Below are 27,127 nucleotides of genomic sequence, written 5' to 3'. Positions count from 1 at the left end.
GTGTAGTCACACTGTCACAATGTGTAGTCACACTGTCACAATGTGTAGTCACACAGTCACAATTTTTAGTCACACTGTCACAATGGGAAGTTACACGGTCACAATGTGTAGTCACACTGTCACAATGTGTAGTCACACGGTCACAATGTGTAGTCACACGGTCAGAATGTGTAGTCACACTGTCACAATGTGAAGTCACACTGTCACAATGTGTAGTCACACTGTCACAATGTGTAGTCACACTGTCACAATGTGTAGTCACACAGTCACAATTTTTAGTCACACTGTCACAATGGGAAGTTACACGGTCACAATGTGTAGTCACACTGTCACAATGTGTAGTCACACGGTCACAATGTGTAGTCACACGGTCAGAATGTGAAGTCACACGGTCACAATGTGTAGTCACACAGTCACAATGTGTAGTCACAATGTGTAGTCACACTGTCACAATGTGTAGTCACAATGTGTAGTCACATTGTCACAATGTGTAGTTACACGGTCACAATGTGAAGTCACACTGTCACAATGTGTAGTCACACTGTCACAATGTGTAGTCACACTGTCACAATGTGTAGTCACACAGTCACAATTTTTAGTCACACTGTCGCAATGGGAAGTTACACGGTCACAATGTGTAGTCACACTGTCACAATGTGTAGTCACACGGTCACAATGTGTAGTCACACGGTCACAATGTGAAGTCACACGGTCACAATGTGTAGTCACACAGTCACAATGTGTAGTCACACTGTCACAATGTGTAGTCACACGGTCACAATGTGTAGTCACACGGTCACAATGGGAAGTCACATAGTCACAATGTGTAGTCACACTGTCACAATGTTTAGTCGCACTGTCACAATGTGCAGTCACATAGTCACAATGTGTAGTCACACTATCACAATGTGAAGTCACACGGTCACAATGTGTAGCCACATAGTCACAATGTATAGTCACACAGTCACAATGTGTAGTCACAATATGAAGTCACACAGTCACAATATACAGTCACACGGTCACAATGTGTAGTCACACGGTCACAATGTGTAGTCAAACTGTCACAATGTGTAGTCACACTGTCACAATGTGTAGTCACACGGTCACAATGTGTAGTCACACGGTCACAATGTGAAGTCACACGGTCACAATGTGTAGTCACACAGTCACAATGTGTAGTCACAATGTGAAGTCACATAGTCACAATGTGTAGTCACACTGTCACAATGTTTAGTCGCACTGTCACAATGTGCAGTCACATAGTCACAATGTGTAGTCACACTATCACAATGTGAAGTCACACGGTCACAATGTGTAGCCACATAGTCACAATGTATAGTCACACAGTCACAATGTGTAGTCACAATGTGAAGTCACACAGTCACAATATACAGTCACACGGTCACAATGTGTAGTCACACGGTCACAATGTGTAGTCACACTGTCACAATGTGAAGTCACACTGTCACAATGTGTAGTCACACTGTCACAATGTGTAGTCACACAGTCACAATGTGTAGTCACACAGTCACAATGTGTAGTCACACAGTCACAATTTTTAGTCACACTGTCACAATGGGAAGTTACACGGTCACAATGTGTAGTCACACTGTCACAATGTGTAGTCACACGGTCACAATGTGAAGTCACACTGTCACAATGTGTAGTCACACTGTCACAATGTGTAGTCACACTGTCACAATGTGTAGTCACACAGTCACAATGTTTAGTCACACTGTCACAATGGGAAGTTACACGGTCACAATGTGTAGTCACACTGTCACAATGTGTAGTCACACGGTCACAATGTGTAGTCACACGGTCACAATGTGAAGTCACAGGGTCACAATGTGTAGTCACACAGTCACAATGTGTAGTCACAATGTGTAGTCACACTGTCACAATGTGTAGTCACAATGTGTAGTCACACTGTCACAATGTGTAGTTACACGGTCACAATGTGAAGTCACACTGTCACAATGTGTAGTCACACTGTCACAATGTGCAGTCACACAGTCACAATTTTTAGTCACACTGTCACAGTGGGAAGTTACACGGTCACAATGTGTAGTCACACGGTCACAATGTGTAGTCACACTGTCACAATGTGTAGTCACACGGTCACAATGTGAAGTCACACTGTCACAATGTGTAGTCACACTGTCACAATGTGTAGTCACACTGTCACAATGTGTAGTCACACAGTCACAATTTTTAGTCACACTGTCACAATGGGAAGTTACACGGTCACAATGTGTAGTCACACTGTCACAATGTGTAGTCACACGGTCACAATGTGTAGTCACACGGTCAGAATGTGTAGTCACACTGTCACAATGTGAAGTCACACTGTCACAATGTGTAGTCACACGGTCACAATGTGAAGTCACACTGTCACAATGTGTAGTCACACTGTCACAATGTGTAGTCACACTGTCACAATGTGTAGTCACACAGTCACAATTTTTAGTCACACTGTCACAATGGGAAGTTACACGGTCACAATGTGTAGTCACACTGTCACAATGTGTAGTCACACGGTCACAATGTGTAGTCACACGGTCACAATGTGAAGTCACACGGTCACAATGTGTAGTCACACAGTCACAATGTGTAGTCACAATGTGTAGTCACACTGTCACAATGTGTAGTCACAATGTGTAGTCACACTGTCACAATGTGTAGTTACACGGTCACAATGTGAAGTCACACTGTCACAATGTGTAGTCACACTGTCACAATGTGCAGTCACACTGTCACAATGTGTAGTCACAGAGTCACAATTTTTAGTCACACTGTCACAATGGGAAGTTACACGGTCACAATGTGTAGTCAAACTGTCACAATGTGTAGTCACACGGTCACAATGTGAAGTCACACTGTCACAATGTGTAGTCACACTGTCACAATGTGTAGTCACACTGTCACAATGTGTAGTCACAGAGTCACAATTTTTAGTCACACTGTCACAATGGGAAGTTACACGGTCACAATGTGTAGACACACTGTCACAATGTGTAGTCACACGGTCACAATGTGTAGTCACACGGTCACAATGTGTAGTCACACAGTCACAATGTGTAGTCACAATGTGTATTCACACTGTCACAATGTGTAGTCACAATGTGTAGTCACATTGTCACAATGTGTAGTTACACGGTCACAATGTGAAGTCACACTGTCACAATGTGTAGTCACACTGTCACAATGTGTAGTCACACTGTCACAATGTGTAGTCACACAGTCACAATTTTTAGTCACACTGTCACAATGGGAAGTTACACGGTCACAATGTGTAGTCACACTGTCACAATGTGTAGTCACACGATCACAATGTGTAGTCACACGGTCACAATGTGAAGTCACACGGTCACAATGTGTAGTCACACAGTCACAATGTGTAGTCACAATGTGAAGTCACATAGTCACAATGTGTAGTCACACTGTCACAATGTTTAGTCGCACTGTCACAATGTGCAGTCACATAGTCACAATGTGTAGTCACACTATCACAATGTGAAGTCACACGGTCACAATGTGTAGTTACACGGTCACAATGTATAGTCACACTGTCACAATGTGAAGTCACACTGTCACAATGTGTAGTTACACGGTCACAATGTGAAGTCACATAGTCACAATGTGTAGTCACACTGTCACAATGTAAAGTCACACTGTCACAATGTGAAGTCACACTGTCACAATATGTAGTTACACGGCCACAATGTGTAGTCACAAGGTCACAATGTGTAGCCACATAGTCACAATGTGTAGTCACACAGTCACAATGTGAAGTCACACTGTCACAATATGTAGTTACACGGCCACAATGTGTAGTCACACGGTCACAATGTGTAGCCACATAGTCACAATGTATAGTCACACTGTAACAATGTGTAGTCACACAGTCACAATATGTAGTTACACGGCCACAATGTGTAGTCACACTGTCACAATGTGAAGTCACACTGTCACAATATGTAGTTACACAGTCACAATGTGTAGTCACACTGTCATGTCATTTTAACTGCCACTTGTTACCATAATTTTCTGCAACATTTAGGAGCATTTGAAGACCTATTGTGTTACAGCTGATCAAGGTCGTGTCGTCTGCTAACAGTATTCCTGGGCATCGTCCTCATGGGAGACATAGTCAACAACCGGAATTGCTTAGTTCATGAAGCAAATCGTTTATATAAAGAGTAAAGAGCCATGCTGATATGACACGACCCTGACCTACACCCTGTTTAACAGGGAAAACATCAGATTTGAAGCCGGCAAAAGTAACACATGAGTACATAGAATTGTAAGACAGACGTAGAATTCTCCATAATTTACCATTGATACCAAATTTATGTAATTTGTAGAAGAAGGCTTTCTCGTTATCGAGGAAGGCACAATTAACTGGTGAGTTTCTTTCGTTAAAGTATAAAATACTTTCTAGAAGATTGAGAGCCGCCGTTTCAGCACCAGCATTTTTCCCCAATCCAAACTGTAGTGGGTGAGGAAAGGCTACATCGTCGCTTGTCAATTTTTCGATTCTGTTGAGAAGCATTCTTTGGAAAAGCTTACTTAGGACTGAAGTTAGTGTTATGCCCCTGTCGTTAGATGGATCACTTTTACTTTTTCCTCTTCCCTTATGTACTGGTAAGATTTCACCAATATGATACATTTTGGGTATATATTCATGTTTACTAATAGCATTGAATAGTACCATAATATGCTTTCCCGCATACTTAATATGTTCATTTGTGAGCCCATCAGGTCCTGGAGATTTATTGTTTTTCAGACCTTTAACTGTACATACTACCTCTGTAATGGTGAATGGTTAGCAGTTACATCGTTATCAGCATCAGATGTTTCGTTGTTTTCAATATTTTTGACTGAGCATATTACTTCATCAGCAAAAGAGCAGTCAAAATGACTTTCCATGGTTGGGATTGACAAGTCTCTAAAGTATTTACGAAAGATTCCACAAATACCTTCCACGTTACTACTTTGATTACATTTATAAAGAAGTTTGTGTAATCGGCCCATAGTTTTGTGATATCGTTTTGTAGTTTTAAAATATTCATGTACATCTATTTCAGCTGCCTCATAGAGTTCTTTCAGTCTGCTATCTATGAGCGATTGTTTGGATCTTCGATGCTGTCTTCTAAAACTACGCTTTGCTTCTTTATATTTAACAAAGTTCTCATCGTTCTTAGCATGTGACCTGCCAATCTCTTGCCAATGACGTCTTTTACTGCGCATTTCATCATGTAATAACTTCAGGTTGTCTTTTTTCCAGTAGGGTTTAATCTTCGTTGATGGGATACTTACTGCAGTAGATGCATGGAGAGCTTCTGTATTGTACTTGTTATACATTTCAATATATTCATTATCGGATGGGAATTGGGACAACTTGCATATGTCTTTACGAAAGTAATTTTCAGTTTCATTACGATACAGCATAATATCAGTATCACAAGCTTTCTTCCAATTGAGCTTATATACACCATATGTTTTTTAGGACAGTCATTTGTTATACACAGAAGGATAGGCAGATGGTCTGAGACAGGATATGATATATCGGTATCAATGGTATAACCAATAACGTTATTCAGATAATCAACACTCACAAACATTTAGTCTATCATTGTTCTCACATCTTTACATTTGTTTGAGAACGTATACTTAGTAATATCGTCTAATGGTACAACTGAATATAGGGTTCGTTCATTTAGTACCCTTTGAAGGCAACGAGATCTCATTCTTTGGACAGCATATTGTCGTATATCTGCATTAAATCTCCAGTAAGGATAGTAAGACCATGTTGTGAGTATATGTCATACAATTCCATCACACCACCCAGCTGTTCGAAGTATACACTGTCTAAGATGTTAGTGGAAGGTAATCTAGTTCCTATCACATATAACGAGGTTTCGCAGTATATAACAGTTTCGTCTGCACAGTAGTATATCCGTGACACATATACCGGTACCAAGCGGCCTGTGAGCTGAGACATTTTTAATATATAAAGAGACAGATATCCATTTTACGCGATCTATTTCGATTAATCTGTTTCAGGTTATACCGATGTTAAAATTAACTACCACTTTCTTAATGGTTAAAGCGTTCGCACATCACACCGAAGGTCCGGGTTCAATTCCCAACTGCGATACAATATGTCAAGCCCATTTCTGGAGTTCACCTTACCCTTGGTCGAATACCAATAAAAGAGCAGTAACCCCCTACTCACTCATAAATAACTTGTGTAGATAAGAGTGAGTGAGTGAGTTGGGTTTAACGCCGCTTTTAACATTATTCCAGTTATATCACGGCGTGTCAGCTTACTGTGGGAGGAAAGCCCGAAGTGATGCAGGTCTCAGACGTTTAACACTTCGGCGAAACCCACGAGTACGGGTATGGTGCTGACAAACCTAGAAACATAATCGGGGCGAACCGGGATTCGAACCCACAATCATAGGTTTCTGGCGTGCAGCTCTGTACAGCGAATCGCGGCGCCTTAGACGACTGGGCCACCCGTGCCCCCGTGTAGATAAGATAGTAATGTGAATCTGTTTGGTTGTGGTTTTTGCACATCAACGCCGGTTTATCTGGTCCTTACTCAATATAGCGCCGTGGTGTTGCCGTGAGAGTGTATGTTGCAAGACCTGCTTGAATAATAGAAAGGACATTACTATCGGGTTTCATTTGAATATTTTTATATGAAGGTTTGACCTTGACCGTGAAAATATGTTCTTGATTCGAATCCCATACAATTTAGGAACATGTTCCTTGGTTTGTCAACATTATGTGAGAAGCCCATTCCTTATTTCCAAAGCGTAAAATCATACTCACTCACTCACTCACTCACTCATTTTGACTTTCAGAACGACGGAGTAAAACGCAGAGAGCTAAACAAGTTTGGATGGGACAAAATACTGAGGATCTGTTTGGAATTTTGCTTTTGTTATTTTAAGGTTTGTTTTTCGTCTTCATGGTACAATGTGTTAAGCCCATTTCTGTTGACCTTCGCCGTGATTTAGCTGCGCTCTCAATCAATCACTCACTCACTAACTCACATGGGATTTTTCACATCAGGTTGAAGTACGAAGAGAAAGTTCTTGAAAACGCCTCGTCAACGTCTGTGGATGTGCAAAGCAACTGTTATCCGGATATACAAAACATTTAGATCATTTCGTACTGTATATATACCTGCTCATTGTCCCCTGTCATATAGCCATATCGCTAGAATAGCGGCGTTAAACCAACCAACCAACCAACCAACCAACCAACCAACCAATCGATAAAAAACCCTGCTAATTGTTCATTGGCACACATCAAACGTCCGTTTAGAGAAACACGCTAAAATAAATAGCAACAAGACGTAAAAGCAAAGGTAATATATTTATTCATTTATCGAACTGCTTGTGTAGTCAAATCATTGTTTATTGATGCTATTGATAGCCTTAACTGATCATTACCGAGATCAGACGTCCAGAGAAACGTTATTGTCTCTTCGTCTGCCCATTGTTGTCCATTACTATATATGCGTTACGATTATACTGTTAGTCACCTTAGTCATTGCTGCTGTAAGGGCGATCTCGAGCAGGATGTGCCGCTCGTACGAAACGTCCCAAGGTTGAGCTGGAGCTCCGCTCATCGTTGTGTTTGTGTTGTCAGGGTAGGTATTCCACACATTGTGTATTTGTTGTTTATTGTTTATACACTCTTATAAAAAAACCAAACCCGCACATGTATAATTTTAGTAAATTTATTGTAACTTATAAAGTCGATATATTTTAATTTAATATCATAGATAAAAATATGAAATTTTGGCGCTTGATAGTCACATGTTGTCGTTGTACACAGGCATTGAAATCTGTTCAATGTAAGGTCAGATAAGGCCACAAGGTTGCGGTATCTCGTGTGACCGCCCCGGGCGGCAATCACGGCTCTGCATCTCCTCAGCACTGTCTGGATAAGTGTACGAATTCTGTCCTGCGGAATTCTGCGCCATACTGCTTGTAACGCTTTGGTCAGTTGTGTGAGTGTTTGCGTACAATCAAAGCGATCGAGTTCATCCCAGGGTTTTTTGATTGGGTTGAGATCTGGAGATCTCGACGGCCGGGGCATGACGTTGATGTTGGCATTAGGAAGGTAGTCTACTGTGACACTAAATGTGTGCGGTGGAGCGTTGTCTTGTTGAAACATTTTCCTCTGGCGGTCATTGATTGGAAGAAGGTGAGGTTGGAGAATTTGATTCATGTAGCTGTCAAATTTCCCTGAACAACAACCGTGTCAGATTTCGTGGTGTAGGATATGGCCACCCTCACCATGACACTAGCGCCGCTGAAATTGTCGAATTAACGTACACAATTTTTCGGCAAAAAGCTCCTTTCGAAGACGATAAACACGTTGTCTTCCATATCGCCGGTAAAGAAGAAATCGTGATTCATCACTAAACCACACTCGTCTCGGGTTTCTCAAATTTCAAGGTTGTAAGGTATACCAACGCAAGCGTTGCTTTCGATGGATCTGTTGGAAAACAGGGACGAAAACTGGTCTTCCGAGTCAGATTCCCGCCTCGCGAAGATGGCTCCTGACAGTCTGGTCCGATATCCTCCTTAAACCAGGGATCCGCCCTGCAGTCTCCGTAGCTGTGGCATTGCGATGACGTAGGTGGAACAGTCGAATGTAGCGATATTGTGCAGGGGTCGGCCGGCTCTCGGACGGTCAGCAGTGGATGTGAACTGTGTGTATCGGTCCCAAAGGCGGCAAATGGTGTTGTAATGGACGTTGAAGTGGCGTGCAACAGAAGACTGCCATTCCCCTTTTTGGATACGTCCTATGGCGATGTTCTGATCGGCAGTGCTGAGTCTCGGCATTTTCGAAAAATGTTGACAATTGAATGAAAAATGATTGGCTTATGCTTATGCCTTCTTATAGCCACTACCAATGCCATAACTTGCACGTGCTTTTTGCTTTACTGTTTTGCTCCATGCATTTTTTAGTGTGAAAACAATGCCGTTTAAGAAATTGCAAATCGACAATGGCTGCGTTTTAACCGTTTGTCGAATATCAGGCCACCAACATTTTCCAATTACATGTCTCTGATTATATACCAGATTTTTTGTGTAGTCAGGTTCAATGAGGTACATACAACCTGAGCGTTTCGTTTGAAGAGTGTATGTTGTGCCAAAAAAACCGTTCCGGAACAGTGATACCCATCAATAAGACCCAATTCCCCGTTAACATGCGCATTGACAACTGTCAAATGTGGCAGCAGCTGGTCCTACAAGGACAGTTAGTCAATTCCATGTGTAACAGAAGATTTTATAAGTAATATTTGTTTAAATTAGCCACAGCCTGTGGCATATAGAAACTAACACAATTTAACACGTTACCGTAGCGACGAATCAGTATCAATTATACACATGAATAATATCAAAGTGACATGAATGATTAATGATAAAGCTATGAACGAATATGATTGAATTGACAGCTTCCTGACTATTCGCATTTGCTTCTATGTGCAAGGCGTTGTAGGCTGTATTAAAATGGCACGTCTAAATCGCTCCAACATCGTCCCAGGTCTGAAGCGTGCATTAGCGTCCACCAAATGTCTTGACAGTGTCGCATGCAGTGACAACCAACGTATTGCAGACTACAGCTTGTTCTTCAACGAACAAACGAAACTGACAAAACCGGCACCTATTTGGAGGTATGTAGGTACGTATTGAGCTCCCGTGAAACCTTCGAGCACGGGTGTGATGCTGACAAAACTACAAACATAATCAGGGCGAACGGGATTCGAACCAATGATTACTGGTTTCTGGCACGTCCAAGATGGGCCACTTCCGGGCGCGAGCATGGCTCTTGTGACGTAATTCCGTGACAAACTGATACCACTTCAAAAATGGAATCGTGAGGCCACGATGGATGATCAGTGTCGCTAGTTTCTAGTGACAGAACAGTAGGGCAGATTAACTCTAACCAGCCTGTTTGCAATCATACCTCGGTGGGATAATTATTTTTGTCTGATACTGCTACTGAAAGAATATATACGCCAATGTTTGATGGTGACTTAAATGAGGCGAACAAGAAATGGGTTTTTTGATGATAATGCAATGGATACACCTATCGTAGATTGACTTTGAAGTGTTTCGGCGACTGTTTTCAGTCTAGTAACGTTTTGTGATAACGTTTGTAATTTGTGAGGTCAAATCCAATTTTCAATTGCAGTCTTCCCTTTGCCGTACCGTTTAGAGTAACAGAAGGGATTACTTACGGGATTGTGATTATATCACGACTTGTCAGAACTTGGTTCTTGGTTCGAATCCCAGATTATTTCAGAGTATATGCCCTTGGTTTGTCAGCATTATACGTGAAGCCCATTTCTGATTTCCCCCGTTGTGGTATTTCGGCAATATTGCTAACAGCGGCGTAAAATTATTCTAAATCATTTTGACTTTCAGAAAAAAAGAGTAAAACGCCGACATCTGGACAAGTATGGATGGATGGAGGATTCCCAAACAGCATACAGTTTCCCCTTCTCAAAGCAACGTTAACGTTAAGGTAAAACACATGTTTTTCTCATCATATCGGTCAGTGGAATTATATTATGACGTGGTGGATTACAAATCGTTGCCCTGGTGACCCGAATATATGCCTAAAACTATGTGACTTCACGCTAAATGGCAATTAACTTTGAATTTCTTACCAGCCTCTACGGCTTGTCCAGACTATATTATATATGCTGGTCAGGCTTGGTCACTTTGCTGTTTGGGTATCATCATACACCGTGGGAATGGCACGATGCTCATTATATCAACCACTGTTTTTTTCTGGCCCAGACTACATAATTGTCAGGCCGCTTTGATATACACTGCCAGATAAAAGAAAGTATACACCCACGTTCGATGGTGGCTAACAAAATAAAACAAAGAGGGGAATCGTAATTCGATAATGATGATCTATTCCATAGGGAATCACAGTTGTGTTTTGGTTTGAAGTGTTTCGGCGATTGTGTTCAGCCGAGTAACATTTGGATAAGGTTTTTACTTTTTTCATCAAATCCAGTTTTGATACCCACAAGAGTAAAATGTCTTCTTTTGCTGAATAAACTCTCCAAAGATTGACGATAGATATTGCTGCAGAAAAATATTTATTCCGCCGGTTATTCCTGCAGAAATTTTTTTCTGCCAGTTATTTCTGCAGAAAACAATTCTAATTCCAGTTCCAATTCCAATTATTGAGCTTATGAACATGTGAACACACTGGAACACACTGGGACACACATTATTTGGATTCGTCTCATTCCAGTGATATAAAATATGTTTTTGTAGCTCGCTTCCTTCTGTGTGGTCAAGGTCGGACTGCTGGCCATTTGCCGGAACAGGAAATAGTCACTGGGGGCTAAGTCTGGGCTGTAGGGTGGGAGATTTAACTGTTCGAATCCACATTCACATAATTTACATATGAATTTCTTCTGCTTTGCATCCCTCCTTGGTTATGGGATTATTACAGCGCGTTGTCTATGTTTGAGAGAATCCATGATTGTGACCAATCTTAGGTGAATGAAGCCATCACATCTAACTTTTTGCTGTATCTGGAACTTGTTATGACACGTGTCAACCTGATGTTATGACTAGCTATAGTGTTGCACATGCCATAAGTTGACATTGTTTGTGTAAACACAAATGCCCAAGTTGCAAAACTCATTGAACGCCCCTCCTATGTTATGAGATGTTTAGGCACATGTCCGATTCTGCTCTTTCTATTATCCAAGATCTACTAAATATTTGTTGTTCTGGGATTATTCCTGAAGTCTGGACGCATGCCAATTATGGAAAGATTAGTCACAAATCGATTGGATTATCTTTATGAGAAGAATAGGCTGTCAAGGATACTGTCAAGGACTTTAGAAAGGGACGTTCATCTACAGGTCACCATGTACGTCTCAAGACAGAAGCACAAGAAGCTCCATGCAATCAGGAGGAAATGTTGTGCGTCTTCCTCGATATTGAAATAGCATATGACATGAGCTGGAAACAAGGACTTCTTATAGTCGGATTCGAAGAATCAACTTTTCTATTAGCAGAGGTTTCTGTTGAAAATGGAAAGGGTTTTTTTTTTTTTTTTCAAATTACTGAATCTGGGGTTAAAATCAACATTTTCTGATCGTTCATTCGTTTCTTTTTGAAAGGTCTTTCAAGTTCGCATGGGACAGGACCTTTCTGGTACATGAATGCATTTTATAGAAAATGATACCCCCACAAGGTAGTGTTATTAGCCCTGTGCTTTTCAATATTATGATAAATGACTTTTTCACACACAGATTCACCATTAAATATAGAGATGCATCACAGTTGATGATGGATCATTTTGGAGATAGTTTGGAAATTTAAAGTTTGTCACTGAATGAAATCAGAAATGCTAGGACAAAAAAGTACTGTGTGGAGTTTAAAGGTTTCCCTGTTGCAATAATGATAACGAGCCGTAAAAATCCTTAAAGCATAGCGCTAACTCACGATGGCCACAAAACAGATATTATTCTGAAGTATTCTTGTTGTTTATTTCGACCAGATACTAACTTGTGGTTGTCACATGATTTATGTTGTGAACAACAGTAATAAGGTTATGAATCTGCTGAAGTGCATTGCCAAAAGACGAAATGGTGTGGTGATAAATCCCCAAATTTATTGCCATATGAAGCATTAATACTATCAATGGCTGCCGGCTATATATGTTTGCCCCATGGGTACATTTGCAACTACCCAACAAAGTTTCAGCTCTCCGGGTTGAATGCTCAGATATACCACCCCTATTTTGGCCTTTTCATCATGAACACGTGTCTGTCAAATATTTTCTCAAACTCAAATCTAAAACCCACCAAAATTCAGCTAATAACTGTGTTGTGTCTGTGACGTGGTCACACGCACCTCCGTTGTTGCTCCGTTGCTGCTTCGGAAACCAGGGCTTTGTAATGAACTGAACTCAACCATCAACAAAAGAATGAGTCGAAATGTCAAAAAAGCCTTATCTCAGGATTATAAAACTGAAAATTATGCCTACTTCACACATATGTTTACTAATGCCTCATAGAATTCGGTCATGTTTCGTACTGCTGGGGCATATAGGGTTTTTGATTTTCACACTTCATGTGTGTTCAGGCTGAAAGACCACATTTCTGTATTTGCTGCTGAGCTTAAAACTATTCTTCAAGCTCTTAGACGGCTTATTGAGAATGATCATGACGCAGTTATATTTACTGAAACCATGACGGCTGTTAAAGCAATTGAATCTGTTATCAATGGTTTTCATTGAGACATTGTTCATGACATATTAGAGATGGGTGCATCGTTGAAAGCACAGTATATATAGCGTATGATATTGCATGGAAATGAGATAGCAGACCAACTTCCGAAATCTGGCTTCCAATATCCTGTCGTAACAATATCAGAAATCAGACCCCATCCAAAAGATTTTGACTTTATTTTAGAAAATCGTTCAAGGCAAATCTGGCAACCGTTAAGGGATGCTGGGACAACTGGCCGACGAATTAATACGATCTGTCCTTCTGCAAAAACCAATAGGACAATAAGTCGACGAAAAACACGCAAGAAAGTCATATTTACTAGACTCCGGGCTCATTGGGATGAAAATACTCCCGAGACAGTGAAAAAGTTATTTAATTGAATGTCCAGGCCACGTTTAGGTAAAAAATAGGAAAAGCATTACTGGAGAAAGACAGCTCATTATCTCTTATTACGCTTTTGGTCCCCAACATATTTTATTGTTCTCTTCAGCGGGAAATATTAGATCTCGTGACTGAATCTGGAAAATTTGTTGTAGAAACCAAATATATACCTACATTATGTGTTGACGTTTAAACAAATTAAAAGTTTTTCATTTATTGTGTCATCTGTTTTTTTATGGAATGAGTTTTTACTTTTCAGAAATGAAATAATGATTATTGATGTTTTAAAATATAAGCTAGACCATTAGCACATTGGTTAATCATCTCATTTCCATTACTACTGGTGCCTTTGTTCAAAGAAATTTGATGTGTTGGTCGCAAATAGACTTTTAACGGAAACAAAACATACAAATCATGTGCGTGGAATGTTGATGCTATTCTTTTCCAGCAATAAGAGATACTTAAAATTCGTCTTTATGTAGTTAATTGATGCATCTGACCGTTTCTGGTCATTAGCTGACATTATTAAACCATTCATGTGTAATCCGATGTCCTTTTTTCCTCAAGGACTAATTTTCTGATTTTCACGGTATATACAAAAGAAGAACTGTGCTCCGGAGATCGTAAATAACAGCATAATAAAAATTATGTTCTGAATATGCTTATTCATGAACAACGACGACATCTCAATTTAAATGTAATATCGCTGAATTCCACATTCTACATACCACACTTTTGATTGTTCGGATGCTCATGTTCACTGGAAATATTTGGAATAGTTATATTCCGTATTTTGAATTAACCCAGTCCCCCGTGTTCTTTTTAATCAGCGCACCGCACATAGCCACATGTGAAACGTTTGGTAGCAAAGTCAAAGCAAAATCAGAGTAGTGTGTCGGCGAATTTTCATCAAGGCTGTAGTATTTTTCAACCGTTTAATGGAATTCAATGTACAGCCGTAGCTCTGGTCACTCATGTATTTTGTGTCCCATGGCTCAAATCTATTTGCGTCTGTACTGTGTTCCACTGACCTCGATAATCTGTTGGATGAAGGCACAGCTCTCTAAAAGTCACATGGTTAACACCGAAGGCTATGAGGGGTATTTAGGTCATAATCAGCTCCCAGCAGCCACTGCCTCAAGCGATATTGTCTACATATTAGATCAGTTTTATGGCTCCGTCACAGGTGCTCCAAATATTGAAGCAGGGAAAAAAATTCATAGAATCATTTCAACAAGCAATATTGATATCCCCGTCACTTTTGGTAACAATTAATGATGTCTCCATTGCAATTTTTACGGATTTTGATTCGTATGCATTATTTGACTCTCATCAGCGGAGTGGTTTGGGTCAGATTGATCCGAATGGACAAGCGGTTTTACTTCTGTTTAGTAGTATGGGTTAATTGTTATGTTACATCTTAACAGTATATCAGGCGACTATGCTTGTCGTAAGGGGCGACAAACGGGATCGGATGGTCAGGCTTTGGTTGATGCATGGCATCGATCCCAATTGCGTGGACCGATGCTCATGATATTAGGTACTGGATTGTCGGGTCCAGACTCGATTATTTACATACAGAACGCCGTCATATAGCTGGGATATTGCTGAGTGCGGCGTTAAACGACAAACCAATCAATCATCATCATATGAACTCAAACCAGTCATTGTTACAATTAAACCACATTCCACAACAGTTACTGACACTGGATAAAAAACAGTACATATAAAAAACAGTACATATAAAAAACCCAAGTAACTCAACTCATCATGATCACAATTCCTATTCTTTGAAAGAAAGAAATACAAAAAAGAAACTCACCAAAAAACGTAAAACAAGATACCAGGAATCTCCGTTATTGATTAGTCCCGGTATTGAAATGTTCTCCAACTACGTGTTAATATTGTGACTATGTGCATCTGTGGTTGTGACAAAAAGACCTTATCTAGTATGACTTTTTTGCCATTGTGGGCACTAAGTATTTTCATTTACATTATTATAACCAAATGCCAAGTGTAAAAAGAATGTGATCTATTATTTGAGTATGTGCATCTGCCAATGTTGTTGCCAGTTTTGATACTATTTCCACATATTTACATTTGTGCCAGAAATTGCTTCCATTTCCTTCGATCTACTTTTTAAATAAAGAGCCAGGTTAGAATAGGTCTTCAGCAACCCATGCTTGCCGTAAGAGGCGGCGAACAGGACTGGGTAGTCAGGCTCGCCGATTTGGTCGATGCATAACATCATATTCCAATTGCGTAGTTCGATACTCTGGGTGTCAATCACTGGATTATTTACAGACCGCCGTCATATGGCTCGAATACTGTTGAGTGCGGCGTTAAACAAGAAACTATTTTTAAATAGACCTACCCTATGTATCAACCGTATTGCCCAATACTCAAAATAAATAATATTTTTTTCCACAACAGCGTTGTGTTATTTGTGGTTAATATAATTATGCTCCACCATGCCTTTCAGTAACATCATAATTATGCGTTTGTGATGCATCACATATGGCGGGGAAATGTGATGCTCTGCATCAATGTTTTCTTGTAACTGTTCTGGGGCTTGCATCACTTCGGGCTGTCTATCCATATTAAGCTGACACGCCGTGATATAACTGGAATACTGTTAAAAGCGGCGTTAAACCAAACACACTCACCCACTGACTCACTCTGATATTAGATACACAACACACGATGCCATGATGGAAAGAGTGATGATTTTCGCCGCTTTCAACAATCTGTCAACAATATCACTACGGGGGACAGCAGAAATGGGCTTCATCCATTGCACCCATTTGTGGATCTGCACCGCGATATCGGCGGTACAAGCAACCGATTTAACCACTAGGCTACCCCACCATCGTTCTCTTGCTGGAGTAAACTTTATATTTAGTAATGCTGTTTTCGCGACGAAGGAAAGAAGTTACGGAAGTAATCTTCTTGGAAGATTAAATAAATTCTCTTTTCTTGTGAAGTATTACTGCTGTCCTTACTAAGACCCTAAATTGAAGGCGCGAATAAGACCCGAAAATGCAGAAGTGAAAATATTTACTATACACTATATATGTGAATGATCATTTTTTACAGCGATGGTAACGAGATAGAAATTACGCCTGTTGAGATGAAACGTGGTCTGCAGTATACAAGCTCGAAGGGGTAAGAATACCGTAGTTCCATCAGTAGCTAATCCATTGTTTTTTAATTTTTTTATTAATGGTCGGGTATTTTTTTCTGGAATATGTTAGATACAATAGGCACAGAGTTCTAAGCCTATGCGATTCTCTCTGCGAGTCAGTTCTGAACATAAGAATCTCTCTATCTCGAATTCAGGGTCTACCCCGATCATTTACCCAAATAGCTAAGCTCCAGGATCAGTTTAACTCCGGGAGAGTACAGGTGAGGTGGATGGGTGACCGTTTTTCGCATCGTAGTTTCACATCGGAGAGTTTCCCAAGCTTCGTCACACTGAAACACATGTTATGTGTAGTTGCTGCTGAGGCAAGTGACTTGGTTCGAAATATGTTTCGAGGCAATGAATGGGTGCCCCGTAGGATGAGATGGTTTAGTGAATGAATGCGTTGGATTCTCCCCATCAATGTAATTTGAGCGTACTGTGATCCACTCACCGGATGATTCAACTTGCGGCGACATCATCATGCTTTGAGGCAATTAATATGGAATGGAAATATTTTTATGGGCTGTATTCTCCTCAATAATGTAATTTGAAGGAACAATGATCCATTCACCGGTAGAATCAACTTGCAGCGACAATTTGCTTTGAGGCAATAAATATGGAATGGAAATTATTAATATATCATATTTTACAATTTGAATACTTGAACGCCAGGATGTCCAAGATCCGAAGATGGGTGGATGAGCTATACAGGCGTGTACACAAACCTCCAACAATGGACGACGGTGGACTCCCTTCATCCCTCGCCTTGCTACTCACCCCCGGGGGAAGATTTGGCGTGGTCCAGGTAAACAGAATCTTCATACCAATGTAACGCCCTTTACAACTCAAACAATATCAACCACGGATAACAGCAAGTTGTATGTTAGTGTATTAATAATATTTATATTCAGCCTTTTTCAAGTCCTATAAATGAAATTCACGATTACAAGACCATTAAGATTAAGCTTAATCATAATTATACATCATAATTATAAAGAATTGTGAAGCTGGTAAGTTATTATGTGATTTGAAAGAAAAACTTGTTGTTTATTTACGCTTAAAGAAACTCCTTTTAACTATATTTATTCAGGCCATCAGTATGCTTGTGGAAGATGGAGGTTGTTTTCTCGCTGAAGAAGTGATTTACCAGACAATAAGTCCTACAGTGAGTATGGGCTGTTCGACCACCAAAACCTTTTAATTAGTTAAGGGACCTACCATATTTATTTATCTAAAACAATTAGCCTGAATTGGTGTTAAGAAACATACCTAGCAACAATGTAATTTTTGAGGCAGGCAATTTCTCTTTTTTAACACATTTATTGTTTTCAAAACTTTTCGTGGACAATTGATTAAAAAAAAAAAACAGCCCTCAACCAGAATGTCAAATGGTCGGTCGCTAAGGGCCGACCATTTGTGGGATTGTGTGTGTGTGTGTGTGTGTGTGTGTGTGTGTGTGTGTGTGTGTGTGTGTGTGTGTGTGTGTGTGTGTTTCTCATCTAAACACTCTATTACCCCTGCTCATCCACTTTGGCAAGTAAACACTCTCTCAAAGTCATTCACACGCTTACTCACCCAAACACACTCTTACCTATCACTTACTCACCCAAACGCTCTCTCAATCAACTTCTCACAATTTCTAACCAAAAACACGCTCTTACACATACTCACCCTCTTAATCACCAAACACACTCATACCCACCACTTACTCACCCAAACATTCTCTCACCCACTTACCCACCCAATAAAACACCTGTAAAAAAAACAACATAACACCTGACTCAAGGATTCCTTCTTCTTCAGTTCTTACCACGGAAAGTCAGAGGCGTTCCAATCCGAAGTGATAATGAAGGTATGGACCCTGTCCACCTCAAGCAGGTATTGTCCGAATGGGACGAGGGGAGCCAGGGACGGCGTCCCCATCTAATGTACACCGTCCCTAGTCTAAGCAACCCCACGGGGAAGACCCTGAGCGAACAACGGAAGAAGGACCTCTACAACGTTGCCCGAGAATTTAACATCCTCATCTTGGAAGACGATCCGTACTACTTCTTGCAGAGCGTCAGTTTTATATCTGCCTTTTTATGTATTTAGTGATTGAATACGTTATTAATGTGAAACAAGCCCATTGCTAGTGTCCCACGACAGGATCTTGCTGGAACACTGCGTTGTAAAACAAACTCACTCGCTGCCTTGAACTGTCAAATCCATACTTTATGCAAGAACTATTTACAGCCTGTCTCAATAACACTAGTAAGGTTTTGTTGTGAGATCTTGAAGATAAATAAGACAACATGTAATAAATAGACGATTGGTGTCAAATAACATGTTAATTTCATGTCGTGACATAAATAAGTTGGCTGACTTGGTTGATGCATGTCATTGTATCCCAATTGCGTGGATCGATGCTCATACTGTCAATCACTGGATTGTCAGCGTTAAACAACAAACAAACAAAACATAAATAAGTTGACATTGGCAATATCATCCTTGACAGGTTATACCATGAAATAAACATGTTGTTATATAAGTAAAAACATCTATATTTTCTGTATTGTTTGACTTGGCAAAAAACGTTCATAAACTAAACTGTAGCTAAACTAGTTTGTTGTAATTTATGTCAATCGAACAGATTTTCAAATACTATTCATTGGCATCTTTGCCAAGTCCTTAAGTGAGATAAACATGTTATGACCAGAAGAAAAAATCCAATCTATCTTCTGTGCTGACTTGGCGAAAACACATTACTTGTTATCAATGAATAGGATAGGTAGATTTATTTCATAAACAAAACATTACAAATGTTTGAAACTGTTAACTAGTATGACAGATTGTCTTTAAAAAACATTGCAGCTGTTTTCAATTGTTGACTTTTCCCTATTAAAACTTTGCTTCTCCCAATGTTCACTATTTACATCACCTAAATTTATGAAGTAGAGAAATAAGGTAAATAAATACAGATTAAAGACTAAAGAAAGCGTTATGTGTATGTCGAATTACATTCGGTTGTTATAATCTGTATGTCGGATGATATTTACTGTGTATTGTCAGTATGTGATTATTGTAAATTGGTTTGCTATTTCTTGCAGTATCTCGTCCCGAGTTTCCTGTCGATGGATACGGATGGGCGTGTTATTCGAGTTGACTCATTTTCGAAGACGTTATCCCCAGGGTAAAAACTGTATGACGTGAACATTTGATTTGTAACAATGTCCATGACTTACAACGTAACACTGTAACATTGTTGATGATTTGATATGTGTAACTTGTCAATGTTCTGTTACGTAACAATGTAACACTGATAACATAACATAACAATGTTAGAATTGGTCTTCAGTAACCTATGCTTGTCGTAAGAGGCGACTAACGGGATCGGGTGGTTAGGCTCGCTGACTTGATTGATGCATGTCATCGTATCCAACTTGCTTCCACCGATGCTCATGATGTCAATCACTGGATTGTCTGTTACAGACGCGATTATTTACAGACCACCATCATATAGCTGGAATAATGCTGAGTACAGCGTTAAACAACAAACAGCAACGTAACAATGTAACATTTATGTTTTGATTATGTACCTGAGTCGATTACTTATAACGTAACACTCTAATATTGCTAATAATGAGTTATAATTGTAACTTTGTAGATGTATCACGTTACACTGTAACTACTTATGGCATGGAAATGTCCCACCATGATATCATGGATGGTGATGTAAAATGTAACAATGAGGATGGCGAATGACGTGGAACTGTAACATTGTGAGAAACACATTGAATGTACACACATTTCAAGAGGAGAAGATTTATAACTTAAGCCGTTAATTGAACTTTATCATAATCCTTCTACGCCTTTATTATTGATGCAGCATTACAGTTTCAATCTCTCATTTTTATGATGTCAATTTCAATTTACTACTTATATTTTCGTATGTTCAGTAAATATGAAATACTTTTTTCTGATATCTCCCATATCTTGTTGAAAGGTGTCGAATTGGTATTGTGTTTGGACCAAAGCAGATTGTGGAGAAAATGACAGTTATCCAACATCCAATGACAGGGGGGCCGAACGCATTATCTCAGGTGAAATGCAGTATGGGATAAGTTTCACTTTTACACATCGCTTACTCTAACTGTACCGAATCTCCATGTCTGCCCCACCTACATTCATTCACCTTGTTTCACAGGATATAATCCATCTCTCTTGTTTATCCCACTCACCTTGCAATGTCACAGTATATAATCCATCTCTCTCGTTTATCCCACTCACCTTGCAATGTCACAGTATATAATCCATCTCTCTCGTTTATTCTACTCACCTTGCAGTTTCACGGTATATAACCCATCTCTCTCGTTTATCCCACCTACCTTGCAGTTACACAGTATATAACCAATCTCTCTTGTTTATTCCACTCACCTTGCAATGTCTCAGTATATAATCCATCTCTCTTGTTTATCCCACTCACCTTGCAGTTTCACAGTATATAACCCATATCTCTTGTTTATTCTACTCACCTTGCAGTTTCACGGTATATAACCCATCTCTCTCGTTTATCCCACCTACCTTGCAGTTTCACAGTATATAACCCATATCTCTTGATTATCCCACCTACCTTGCAGTTTCACGGTATATAACCCATATCTCTTGTTTATCCCACCTACCTTGCAGTTTCACGGTATATAACCCATATCTCTTGTTTATCCCACCTACCTTGCAGTTTCACGGTATATAACCCATATCTCTTGTTTATCCCACCTACCTTGCAGTTTCACGGTATATAACCCATATCTCTTGTTTATCCCACCTACCTTGCAGTTTCACCGTATATAACCCATATCTCTTGTTTATCCCACCTACCTTGCAGTTTCACGGTATATAACCCATCTCTCTTGTTTATCCCACCTACCTTGCAGTTTCACCGTATATAACCCATATCTCTTGTTTATTCTACTCACCTTGCAGTTTCTCGGTATATAACCCATCTCTCTCGTTTATCCCACCTACCTTGCAGTTACACAGTATATAACCAATCTCTCTTGTTTATCCCACTCACCTTGCAGTTTCACAATATATAATCCATCTCTCACGACACAGGAACTCGATCATAGCGTGTATAACATAATATATACGTATAGAAAAAAAATCACATTCCTCTATGTACATGCTATACACGCAATCATCCAGTTCCTGTGTCTCACGTATACTCTACTCTCGTATTTATGACAACAGGTACATTAACTCCTTGTACATGGTAGTTCTACTATATATAATTCTCTTGTTCTATTAAACTGCAGGTGATAATCTCTAAGGTTGTGGACACCTGGGGCCACGACAAATTCCTCAAACACATGGAAAAGGTGGCTAGCTTCTACAAGCAGAGAAATGACACACTGATATCATATATGGAGAAATATCTTACAGGTAAAGCCCGAGACGTAGTATTTATAAATCTGACTGTGAGGCATGGGCACAATTAATAGTATTGACTAATAATTACATTGCGTACATCGAACGGAGATTCTATTTTCTACATAAATGTCTTGATTGATACTCCAAACAAAGTAGAGATAAGGATGGATAACAACTTCTTTATTTACTGTAAAGGCGACGTTTCTCTTTGTATCTTATACCGTTGTCAAGCAAGGCTGAATAATTATGTTGTTGCTTTAAGTGTTAAAGAGCTCGCCTTCTGCCTTAGCAATTTCAGCTGACCTGTCCCTCATTGAGACTCATGTGTATGAGTAGGGTACACATATATAGTGTGAGTTTTGTATTCAAAATGAATAATGATGTTGTTGTTGTTGCATTAAGTGTTTAAGAGGTCGCCTTCTGCCTAAGCAATTTCGGCTGACCTGCCCTCTTTGGGACTCCTGTGTGTGAGTAGGGTACACATATCTATTGTGAGTTTAGTATTCACATAATTTCTGTTTTTGTATTGATATGATTTCATTTTTATCCTTGGCTGCTCTGTTTATATACGTTCGAGTAGCTGTCCATCTCTCAGAAATAGAGTTAGTTTGGCCTTCGCTATTGCATCTTTTGGCTTTAGGAGATGTATGACAGATAGCGGATCTAACTGCAATTCTTGTTTTAACCTAGCCCGGGATGGGGCGTGGTCTTGACATTCTAGTAACACATGAATAATGAGCATGGTACAGAATAGTTATAGTAGGTGGAAGATTAACAGTAACAACAATTGCATACATCAGAGAGATTAACATGAGTAGGTTAAACAATGACAACAGAAAGATAAAACTTAACAACACGATGGCCAGAGAACACATGGTGAGGTATATAAAGAAGTTGTTATCCATAAGTTATCTCTACTTTGTCATCCGCCAACTTCTAAGTAATGCCTATCAAACAAGTTCTACTCCAAACATACTCTACCCTCATTTCAGCTCTGATATTCCTTCCCGTTTTTGTAAAACTTCAACTTTTCAGAATTGTTGACGGAAAATCTAAAGTAGCTCACTTTTAAGCCGTTAGACATTTTTGTGTTTATTGGTTTTGAGCTTGGGAATTAAGGATCATGAAGAGAACCACTTTAGGAACCCATGAACTGTGGATGATCTGGCAGCTGAGGGATGTAACTCTGGTCAGCTAATAGTGGCATCGATTATGTTTCTTGGTTTGTCAACACCTTACCCGTGCTCATAGGTTTCACCAAAGTCTCAAACGTCTGAGACCTGCATCCCTTCATGCCCCCTCCCACAAGCTGACACGCCGTGATATAACTGTATATTCTGTGTAAAAAGGGCGTTAAATTCAACTCACACACTAAAACACGACTGGCTCACCTTGAGACCCCACATTGTACTTAATGCGGGTGTTTTCAAATAATGCAACCTCCAGGCTATCAAAAGGGCCGGACATGTTTACCCTTTTCGACCTGATGTCATCACTACTTTCAATGTAAGATTTATGGATGAACAACTTCTTTATTACAATTAGGAGCTTTCAGTGGTTCATTCATGTTGTTTTCACAGCTGTTTTGCCTTTTAAGGCGCATTTGAATTTGGTTCGTCGTTTAATCGATACTGGTTATTCTTTGATGATGAGGTTTATCAGTGTGTTTGATTTATATATCAAATCTGTGTAAAACCTGGATGTTAAATAGGATTATCGAATATAGTTTAATAGTCGATACACATCTGAATTTATATCCCATCAATGAATGCAGGTCTGTGCGAGTGGACCCCCGCGGGCGCTGGGATGTTTCAGTGGGTGACGTTACTGGGCGTGGACAAGTCCGAGCCGGTTGTGGACAGATTGATGGAGAGGGGTGTGTTCGTCATGGACGGCTCCATCTTCTCCTTGGACCTAGCATCACGACCCAACATCAGGCTCTGCTACTCACGGGTGTCGGACAAACAATTGGAAAAGGTGAGTAGGAGAATGAGTAAGTGGGTGGCATTGAACAGCCAGATTAGGGCAGGGGGCACAAATACTCGATCTCGCAGACTGTACCCATTTGTGGATTCGAATATGTGATATTTGAGGTGACGATAAGATTTGTGTCCTCACGACTGGGTCACTAATCCTCCCCATAAAGGAGTAAGAAAAAGCAAAGGATTACACAGAGACGTCAACATCCACAGACATGATGTATTTGGGGGCGGTGGTAGCCTTGTGTTTTAAACGTTCGCTCGTGATGCCAAAGGCCCGGGTGCGATTCGCAACATGGGTACAATTTGTGAAGCCCATTTCTGGTGTCCTACGAGGTGATATGACTGGAATATTGCTAAAGGCGGCTTAAAACCATGCTCACATTTAAACTAACCCCATTTGAACCAAACATCGACACCCATTAACAATATGTCACCAATAGGTGAATGTGATATTTAATTGTTGTACGAGACTTGACTAGCTACTCCTCCACGTACACGTCTCGGTGGTTAGAAACTTAGTATTGCTTCAGTCCATTCGTATCCTATTCAATTTGCCATTAAGAGTTTACAGTTCGCCCTTCTACTGTCTAAAGTCTTAGGAAGCTCGTTCTTCAAATGATCAGAAAAGAGTATTAAACCCGAAAAGGGTAATGTATAATTTATGGCTGTCATTGTCTGAATAATGCTTTCATTTTCAGGCAATTTCAACATTAGCTGATGTTCTGAAGGAACTGAGAGACATCAAATGAAAACACGTTTACTCAAAATGGCATCTACACTAACTCCTGACAACGAGATATGAAACGTATTCAAGACATGTATTCATACACTTTAATTGATATGGGAGATTATAATGAATATTACCGGTGTGGAGATTATTGGTAGTTGGATATCTATTTGTGTTCAATGTAATCTCGGTTGCCAAATGAATACCTCATATTCTTTGACGTATCAGATTCTTTATTTTCTCTTGCACCAAAGGTTCTCGTGGTTTTTTTCAGGTAAACAATTGACTTGCCTGTACATGTGTTTGTGACGGTTGCCACTTTGGGGCAGGATAGGTTCACCTTTTAGCGAACACATGTTATCACCACTATTTGATAGTGCTCATATATAATCGGAATCGTACAATGCAGAGACGTAAGATTCAACATCGAAACGCCGCTATATATGCAATAAACCAGAAGTTGTATCCATAAAGTTGTACGTTTCCTTACTTACTCACCAACTTCTTTAATGCCAATCAGACAGTTATTATGTCCGTGTCAGACCTACTACAACACAAGCTGGTATGTGCATGTTAGATCTTCTACAGCACAAGCTGGTATGTACATGTTAGATCTACTACAACACAAACTTGAATTAGATGTTAGATCTACTACTACATCAACTTGAATGTACATGTTAGATCTACTACAACACAGGCTTGTATGTACATGTTAGATCTTCTACAACACAGGCTTGTATGTACATGTTAGATCTACTACTGCATCAACTTGAATGTACATGTTAGATCTACTACTACATCAACTTGAATGTACATGTTAGATCTACTACTACATCAACTTGAATGTACATGTTAGATCTTCTACAACACAGGCTTGTATGTACATGTTAGATCTACTACAACTAAGGCTTGTATGTACATGTTAGATCTACTACAACACAAACTTGAATGTACATGTTAGATCTACTACTGCATCAACTTGAATGTACATGTTAGATCTTCTACAACACAGACTGGTATGTACATGTTAGATCTACTACAACACAAGGTGGTATGTACATGTTAGATCTACTACAGCACAAGCTGGTATGTACATGTTAGATCTGCCACAACACAAGCTGGTATGTACATGTTAGATCTACTACAACACAAGCAGGTATGTACATGTTAGATCTACTACAACACAGGCTTGTATGTACATGTTAGATCTACTACAACACAAGCTGGTATGTACATGTTAGATCTACTACAGCACAAGCTGGTATGTACATGTTAGATCTGCCACAACACAAGCTGGTATGTACATGTTAGATCTGCCACAACACAAGCTGGTATGTACATGTTAGATCTACTACAACACAAGCTGGTATGTACATGTTAGATCTACTACAACACAAGGTGGTATGTACATGTTAGATCTACTACAACACAAGCTGGTATGTACATGTTAGATCTACTACAACACAAGCTGGTATGTACATGTTAGATCTACTACAACACAAGCTGGTATGTACATGTTAGATCTTCTACAGCACAAGCAGGTATGTACATGTTAGATCTACTACAACACAGGCTTGTATGTACATGTTTGATCAAATAAACACAAGCTGGTATGTACATGTTAGATCTTCTACAGCACAAGCTGGTATGTACATGTTAGATCTACTACTACACAACAGAGGACAGTGGGATGGTGTGTGTGTTGGGTTGGGATGGTGGCGAGAGGACAGTGGGGTGGTCTGTGTGTTGGTTTGGTGGCGAGAGGACAGTGGGGCGGTGTGTGTGTTGGGTTGGGATGGTGGCGAGAGGACAGTGGGGTGGTGTGTGTGTTGGGTTGGGATGGTGGCGAGAGGACAGTGGGGTGGTGTGTGTGTTGGGTTGGGATGGTGGCGAGAGGACAGTGGGGTGGTCTGTGTGTTGGGTTGGGATGGTGGCGAGAGGACATTGGGGTGGTCTGTGTGTTGGGTTGGGATGCTGGTGTGTGGACAGTGGGGTGGACTGTTTGTTGGGTTGGGATGGTGGTGTGTGGACAGCGGGGTGGACTGTTTGTTGGGTTGGGATGGTGGTGTGTGGACAGCGGGGTGGTCTGTGTGTTGGGTTGTGTTTGGGTGGGATGGTGGTGTGTGGACAGTGGGGTG

At 40.1% G+C, this 27,127-nt stretch overlaps 1 protein-coding gene across 1 annotated transcript; it reads left to right on the top strand.

Moving 5' to 3' along the window:
- The first annotated feature begins 9,545 nt into the window (after positions 1-9,545).
- LOC139480171 (kynurenine/alpha-aminoadipate aminotransferase, mitochondrial-like) lies at positions 9,546-25,437 on the top strand. Its single transcript, XM_071263203.1, has 11 exons — positions 9,546-9,717; positions 10,464-10,563; positions 16,784-16,852; positions 17,544-17,676; positions 17,962-18,036; positions 18,675-18,932; positions 19,961-20,043; positions 20,857-20,953; positions 22,166-22,292; positions 24,055-24,257; positions 24,961-25,437. The coding sequence occupies exons 1-11, from the start codon at positions 9,546-9,548 to the stop codon at positions 25,009-25,011; spliced, it is 1,368 nt and encodes a 455-aa protein (XP_071119304.1). The 3' UTR covers positions 25,012-25,437.
- The last annotated feature ends 1,690 nt before the right edge of the window (positions 25,438-27,127 follow it).

The sequence above is a fragment of the Haliotis cracherodii genome, unplaced genomic scaffold (assembly GCF_022045235.1).
Source record: "Haliotis cracherodii isolate W230 unplaced genomic scaffold, xgHalCrac1.p SCAF_4, whole genome shotgun sequence".
Classification (NCBI taxonomy): Eukaryota; Metazoa; Mollusca; class Gastropoda; order Lepetellida; family Haliotidae; genus Haliotis; species Haliotis cracherodii.
Note: the sequence above shows the minus strand (reverse complement) of the source record. Positions and strands in the feature narration are given on the sequence as shown.